Source organism: Lepisosteus oculatus, unplaced genomic scaffold (assembly GCF_040954835.1).
Source record: "Lepisosteus oculatus isolate fLepOcu1 unplaced genomic scaffold, fLepOcu1.hap2 HAP2_SCAFFOLD_49, whole genome shotgun sequence".
In the NCBI taxonomy this organism is placed as follows: domain Eukaryota; kingdom Metazoa; phylum Chordata; class Actinopteri; order Semionotiformes; family Lepisosteidae; genus Lepisosteus; species Lepisosteus oculatus.
In genome coordinates this window covers 1,420,748-1,428,568 of record NW_027168031.1, presented here as the reverse complement: position 1 = coordinate 1,428,568, position 7,821 = coordinate 1,420,748, and the positions used below count along the sequence as shown (strand labels likewise).

Here is a 7,821-nt window from a genome sequence, read left to right as displayed (position 1 = left end):
TTCACAAGCCTGCTCCTTTACAATGTCATAGGGCCACAACAGATTATAGGAAGTTTTGCTGCCTCGTTCTGAATCGCAGAACATGGTAATTCTTTAACCTTGAAATGTAGTCTATTTTGTGATGTAATGATGCAATGTCCCTTTACTGAGAGCCAGCAATCAACGGATGTGTCTGATCGTGAATGGTTTTCCCTGTTGTTTGTTGTATTACTTGGTGTTGCATTTTAAGCTGTGCATGAGGCAGGACCCGGAGGCTCCTGCTTCTGCTGGTGCTTCTGCTGGGATTGAGGAAGAGCTGAGCGCCATGTAAGGCAAAGACACTGCGTTCCACTTTATCAGGTGCCTGGAGTGTAAGAGCTGCAGATAATATTGAGTCACATTAATCCCAACATATTTCAAATATTATGAAAATTAAATAAATTAAATCAAATAACTTTCATTAAAAAAATCAATCACTCTTTACCTTGCTTTTTCAGTTGTTTTTAAGGAAAATTGATGCCGAGAATGTGTGAATACTACTTTTTGATGGTTCCAAGACCAATGTGACCTGTTCTATTGCCTGCCAATTGTACGTTCCAGGTTGAAAAATTATTTTTAGGAGGTCAAGGTGTATGAATGATAAGAGAAAAACTGAAATAACCACAGCTACGCAAACACCAGTCCACCAAAAAAAAAATCATTTAATTAAAATAAGGTAACATTTTTTTTTCATCATCATACGGATGAACTGTGCTAAATGTGTTTCTAAAAAGAAAAAGCAGGACGTGAGTCGTGAGCCAAGATCATGACTCTTTTGCTCTTCTTCACATCAGTTTTCATCTGCGAGGAGGAGGAGGAGGGCGGCTCCTGATGTGCTGACACTTGGGGATGTGCCTCTTTGCCGGCCTGGGGGCAAAGCGCCGGCCGCAGTGAGGGCAGGGCACGTAGTCGGGGTTTGGATTCGCGGGGGGCTGGGGCAGGTTCACAACTTTCCCTCCTTGCGTGATCACCTGCTGCACCTCCCTGGCCTGTTTGATGCTCCGAATGAAATCCTCGTGCTTCTGCCTCCAGTTGTTCTTTCTCAGCTGGGAACAGGAAATGAAACCAATAAAACAGCTTCCAGAAAAAGTCCAGACTAGCACTGCGTACACAGTCTGGTCGCAAACCATTCACAAGGCAAGAAAATATCAATACAGTAATAACGTAGCTTTCTGGGGCTACCTTTCAGGTCATTGGGTAGAGAGTACAATTTACGTAGTTATGGTTTTGTTTCCTGTGAGTGCTATTTGCTTGATATGTAGATTTTTACAACAGAATTCAGAAGTCACTAAGACACATTTATTCTGTCTGGCAAATGTGCCTTTGCGGCAGTTTTTCAGAAGAGTACTTCATAAAACACTTATTTATTGTTTACATTGATTTATAAGCTGAGTCTGACTCTAGGAGAAAAAAAGGGAAGCTTGGAAAGAGTTTAAGGATAGCCCTTACCACGATTGGCGGTTTAACCTTCTTCTTATGGATGTATGTCTCCAGTTCTGTTCCCTTGGCCCTGTGCTTGAAAGAGTCAAAAACCTTCCTCTTTGAATTCTGAAGCTTCTTGCAGATCTTGCTGTGTTTCTCCAGCCTCTCTACAGCAAACTTCCCGTGACACAGTTCACAGGGCACCAGCTGAGGGTTTCCACTCTGGCTATTCTCATATGGAAATTGCTCAGCGGTAGGGCACATCAGACTTGTAGGGGACAAATATCTGTTTTCCACTGACAGAGTTTGTTCATCCAGACATGTGGTGTTATTTCTGAAGTGGCCCTGCGCGGCCTGTGCCGCTGACACGTCGCTTTCAGGGAGCCTTGCTTTCTTGAGATACTTTCTCCTTCCACAGGGGACGTCTTCTAGCCCACGGCTGCAAGGGCTCACTTGACGTCTCTCCTGATGGGAAAGCGCAGAGGGAAAGTGCAATTCTGCGCATCCGCCATCTTCCATTGGAGAACCATAATCAAGGTTGTCTCCTCTGATAGGAAGGGCTTTCCTTGGAGTGAAGGCTTTTTGCTTCTCCATTCTGCAGGTCAGAAGAGGCACGGCCTTAGAGCGGTGGTTGGCCCATGGTCCTCTGGGGCAAAGCTCGCTCTGCATCGCCTCTATTTTCCCTTCCGGCCACCTCTCTGGAGTCTTCCATCTCTCTCGGAACCATCCTCAGCTCCTCCTGAGCTCTGAAGAGCTTCGCCTGCATCATGGCCTCCTTCTGGCGAATCTCGTCCTTCATCATGGCCTCCTTCCGGCGCATCTCATCCTGCAGGCTGGCCTCCCTCCGGCGATGCTCCTCCTTCAACGCGGCCTCTGCCTCGGCCACTTTTCGTAGCTCCTCTTGCAACTGAAAGTGCTCCTTCCCATTGGCATGAGAAGGGCATTGCCCTGGAGGGGTCGCCACCATGGGGAGGACAGTCCTGTCCTTAGGTTTGCGTACTCTTGAGCCCCTCCTGCCCGGCCTCTCGCAGGGCCTCTCATGACCATCCTGAGGCGGGGTGGGGGCAAACAAGGAATCACTCTGTGCGTCCGGGCGGTCCACAGCCCGAACCTCACCAGGGCCGGAGACTTTCCTGTTACCCATAGGCTTCAGGGGGTAAGACCGAGCATACCCCACAATGTTCTTCTCGGGGCCCTGTTGGGCTTGGAAGCGATAGCTGTTCCCCATCTTCTTCTCCGCAGCGTATTTGACATATTGGAAACATTTTCTCATCTTCTGTAGAGCTGCCTCCTGCCGCCGATTGTACATGGCGATCATTTTTTTCTCCTTTTCCTGCATCAGTTTCTCTTGGAAGGTGTCCTTCAGAAGCTGTATCTTGGGAGGCGGGCAGTACGTGGAGATCAGATCCTGTTGCCTTAAGGGCGCGGGTCGATTCGAGTCTGTGTCCTTCGGGGAGGGGGACAGAGCACCAGGCTTAGGACTGGGCTCCATTGGCAAATGAGATATGAGCTTTGTTTCCCAGGTATCTGGAAAAGGCAAAAATGGCAAATAAATGATATCCTGCACAGTCTAGTATGGTCTAATAGAAAAGAATAAAAAAAACAATTCAGGAAATACACAACTTTTTAATATTAAACCTAATGGTGTTGAATGCTGCATGCTGACTCAGTAGGAGACAGATCCTAAACATAAACATTATAATAAACATTTGTTTCCCAAATAACATTCTCAATGTTCAGAATGCTTAAAGTCATGAGCTTTTTTAAAAATGTTTAACTGAAACCTGGAAATGTGCTATTTCATTTCAAAGCTTGTATTATATCTATGATATAAATGTTTTTTTATATAAAATTAACCCATTATGCAACAGGGGTTTGAGCAAAAGTCACTGTGAATAAGGGAATTTATCAATATTAATTAGCCGTTTCACTACATTATAGATAGCTGAAGGATTATGATACAGTATATCGATTTCGCTACAAATTGACAAGCATATTTGATGACACTTACCAAACAAGTTTTAAACAGCGGAGAAATAGTTCACCACGACGATAGCAATGCAATGTTTGACTGCATCTCCCTATGTGATATATCTGTATTTGGGTATATACAGATCACGTAATTCAGGGAGCACTGTTACGTCAGGTCACCAACCATTATTACGACGCTCATATGTCATAGAGCTCCTTAGGATGTTTGTATAATCTTTATCCAAATTTTCATATGGCCGCAGTTACGGCGTTTATTTTACAGTTAATGTAACAGGGTGTCATTATATTTTTCTGTCTTTATGGTGGCAGACCACTTAAATAAATCTGAGTAGGCGGTTTCTACAAGTGGGTCAGATAAAATATTAAATATACAGTAAAAGCTCACACCTATTCATACCCTTTATGTACTGTATATTGTAGCGTTTTGCAGGTTCTTTTTCAGAACTAAAGAACAGTGGAGACACGATTAACCAAGCACTGGCTTTATTTTACAACCACACCAAAACCAAACACAGGATCTACACACACATGAGGAGACTGACGAACACGTACACACATTTAGGGTGGTAATTACCTAACAACACACTCTACTTTTACAGGACTACACAGGGCACTAGAATTACTAGGACATTATTTACACAGGTAGGGTCAGCCGCTGGTCATCGTGCTGACCCTCAGACTCTTCCCGGCTACCACTCCCAGCATGCCCAGCGGTACTACGAGCGCCTAGGGGCGCTTCCTCCTCACCACCAGGCGAGGGCGTTACACTGCCCCCACCTGAAGCGTCTGGCGTCTCGCCGACGTCGAACACCCCCCTCAGGCTGTACTCGTATTCGGCCAACTGCTGCGGAACCCTGCGTGAGCGGCCGCTGCGCCGCGGTGACGGCTGGCGATCCACGGACGCCCCACTATCGGCCGGCTCCGGCCCCGGCTGCTCCTCTGGAGCCTCCCCACACGGCTCCTCCTCCCGGGCCCGGTAGGGGGCCAGGCGGTCTCGGTGCAGGACCACCACTCTCCCCCGTGTTCGCAACCGGACATGGTAGCAGACCTCGCCCACCACCCCGAGTACCTCAGCGGGCCCCTCCCACGACGGCGCCAGCTTAGGACTGAGGCCTTTGCGGCGCCGCGGGTTGTACACCCAAACCGAGTTCCCGGGCTGGAAGGCAGGCCCCCTGCAGCGCAGGTCGTAGTACCGCTTCTGTCGGACCCCCGCCTGTGTCAGGTGGGTCCGTGCAAAGCTGTGCACCCGCTGCATCCGCTGCCGCAGGTCCCACTCGTAGTCCGGTCCAGCCGGCGGTGCCGACCCGTCTCCGGGCGGCGGGCCGAAGACCAGGTCCACCGGTGTTCGCATTTCCCGGCCTAGCATGAGCGAGGCCGGGGTGCACCCGGTGGATTCCTGGACCGCGGTCCGATACGCCCAGAGCGCAAGGGGGAGGTGGCGGTCCCAGTCCCGTTGGTGCCGGGACACCAGGGTGGCCAGCTGGGTGGCGAGCGTCCGATTAAACCGCTCTACCAACCCGTCGCTCTGGGGATGCAGCGGGGTGGTCCGCGTCTTAGTAATCCCCAGGCGCTGGCACACTCTGGCGAAGACCTGGGACTCGAAGTTACGCCCCTGGTCACTGTGTAACTCCTCCGGCACCCCCAGCCTGGCAAACATCCCCTCCAGCAGTGCATCGGCCACCGTGGGGGCACTCTGGTCCGGGAGGGCGTAGGCCTCCGGCCACTTCGTAAAGTAATCCATAGCCACCAAGACGTAGCGGTTCCCGGCCTCGGTGCACGGAAACGGGCCCAAAACGTCCACTCCCACCCGCTCCATAGGAGCCCCCACCTGGTGTTGTTGGAGGGGGGCCCGAGAGCGCTCGGGGGGACCCTTCTGCGCCACGCACACCGCACACGTTCGGCAGTACCGCTCCACGTCCCGGTGGCAAAGACCCCAATAAAAATGGCCTCGGAGACGCTGCAGGGTTTTTTTACCGCCGAAGTGCCCCACACCCGGTTGGCCGTGCACCGCTCGGAGCACCGCCCCGCGGAGCGACCGAGGCACTACCAGCTGCCACCGTACCTCGCCACTGGAGGGTACCCGCCACCCCCGGTGCAGCACCCCGTCCTTTACCTCCAAGGCCTCCCACAGGGCGCAGAGGGCCTTGACGGACTTCGGGTGCGGGGCGAACTCCTCTCGTGTAGGCCGCACTCCTGCTGCCCTCCAGCGGAGCACCGGGCCCACGTCAGGATCAGCTGCCTGACGCTGCGCCAGGTCTGGCAGGCCCACCCCCAGCTGCCCCTCCCGGGCCGTGGCCGCGGCGCTCACCCCCGCCACGGTGCGGACAGCCTCCTCACGCTGCTCCCGCCGGGCGCAGTGATGGCAGTCCGCGGCCTCGCAGGGGCGCCGCGAGAGAGCGTCGGCATTGAGATGGCGAGACCCCGCACGGTGCACGACAGTGAAGTCGTACTCCTGCAGGATCTCTATCCATCGCGCCATCTGTCCCTCTGGCTCCTTAAAGTGGAGCAGCCAGGTGAGGGACGCATGGTCGGTCCTCAACCGGAACCGGGTCCCGAACAGGTACGGCCTGAAATGGTGGACCGCCGCCATCACCGCCAGCAGCTCGCGACGGGTCACGCAGTAGTTCCGCTCAGGCCTAGTCAGAGCCCGACTATAGTAGGCCACTACGCGCTCCCCATCCGGCCCCTCCTGCGCCAACACCGCCCCCACCCCCGAGTCACTCGCGTCGGTGTCGAGAATATACGGCAACCGCGGGTCGGGGTAGGCCACCACGGGGGCCCCCACCAGAGCTTCGCGCAACCGGCCAAAGGCAGTCTCACAGCCCGAGTCCCAGTCAAAACGGCGGCCCTTGTCGGTGAGGCGGTGCAGCGGGGCGGCGATGCTGGCAAAGTCCCGGACGAACCTCCGATAGTACGAGGCCAACCCCAGAAAGCTGCGGAGCTCCGCGACGGTGTGTGGAGTCGGCCAGCCCCTCACTGCGGCGACCTTACCTGGGTCCGTAGCCACCCCTCGCGGTCCAACAACATGTCCCAGGAAGGTCACCTCCCGCCGCAGGAGCTCGCACTTGCGGGGGTTGAGCCTCAGGCCAGCACGGCGGATGCAGGCCAGCACCGCCTGGAGGTTCGTCAAGGCCTGGTCGAAACTCCGTGCATGAACCAGCAGATCGTCCAGATATAACACGCACTGGTTCCGCGGGACTGATGCCAGCACCCTCTCCATCAGCCTCTCGAACGTCGCCGGGGCATTGCACAGGCCAAAAGGCATGACAGTAAACTGCCAGAGGCCCTGGCCGATGGAAAAGGCCGTCTTCGGGCGAGCATCGGGAGCAAGCGGTACCTGCCAGTAGCCGCAGCGGAGGTCCAGGGAGCTGAACCAGGTCGACCCGGTGATGTAGTCCAGGGCGTCATCTATCCTCGGCAGGGGGTAGGAATCTTTCCGGGTGACCTCATTCAGCTTGCGGTAGTTGACGCAGAACATCCACGAGCCGTCTTTTTTTTTAACCATTACGGCTGGCGCCGACCACGGGCTCGCGGAGGGCTCAATCACCCCCGCTGCGGCCATCTCCCGGATCTTTTCCTCGGCGGCGGTCCGCTTGGCGTGGACCATGCGTCCTGGTGGGATGCGGATGGGCCGAGCGTCGCCGGTGTTGATCTCGTGTTGGACCAGGGCAGTGCGGGTGCAGTCCTCATCCCTCGCCGCAAAGAGGTCTTCGTTCTGGGCGAGTAGCTCCTGGAGCCGCTGCCGCTGGTCCTGATCGAGGCCCTCGCAGCTCCGCTGGAAGAGGTCCTCAACGGCACGCTTCGCTTCCACGCAACGCTCGGCCCCCGCCGCCGCCTTGTCTGGCCCCCCGGCCGACTCAGGGGCAGGATCCGGCACGCTCGCTCCCCGGCTCGCAGGCCTGGTCTGCCCCGGCGACTGACGCCGCCGCCGCCGCCGCTGCCTCTTGTTCCCCCGGCTCCGGCAAGCCCGCGTCCCTCGGCCTTCGCCGGACCTGCCCTCCACCAGGTGCAGTCGCTCCCCCTGCCACACCAACTCCTGCCGGTCCAAGTCCAACCTGGCCCCCACTCGATGCAGTAGGTCCAGCCCCAGAATGCAGTCCTCCTGGATGGGTGCAAGGTAGCAGGGGTGGCGCACCGTCGCTGCACCCAGACGGAAGGCAAGCACCCGTTTCCCCCGGACTGCAGCGAGCTGTCCCGTCACGGTCCTCAGCCGCAGGCTGGAGGCCTCCCATCCTGGGGGGTTGGTGCCCTCGGTGTCGGGGAGGACGCCCGGCCGAAGTAGGGTCACTGATGAACCGGTGTCGAGTAGGGCCAGGCAGGGTTGGTCCTCAATCCGGCAGTGGAGGTACAGGCCCCGGCTACAGCCGACTCGCCCCACGGTGGCGTGAG

At 55.6% G+C, this 7,821-nt stretch overlaps 1 protein-coding gene across 1 annotated transcript; it reads right to left on the bottom strand.

Annotated features, from left to right (window-relative positions):
• Positions 1-705: 705 nt before the first annotated feature.
• On the bottom strand, positions 706-2,570 carry LOC138230784 (zinc finger C2HC domain-containing protein 1C-like). The gene is made up of 2 exons (XM_069186523.1): positions 1,468-2,570; positions 706-1,064 (listed from the first exon to the last, which is right to left on the bottom strand). Exons 1-2 carry the CDS (start codon positions 2,107-2,109, stop codon positions 816-818), a joined length of 891 nt encoding a protein of 296 aa, XP_069042624.1. The 5' UTR covers positions 2,110-2,570; the 3' UTR covers positions 706-815.
• Positions 2,571-7,821: the final 5,251 nt, after the last annotated feature.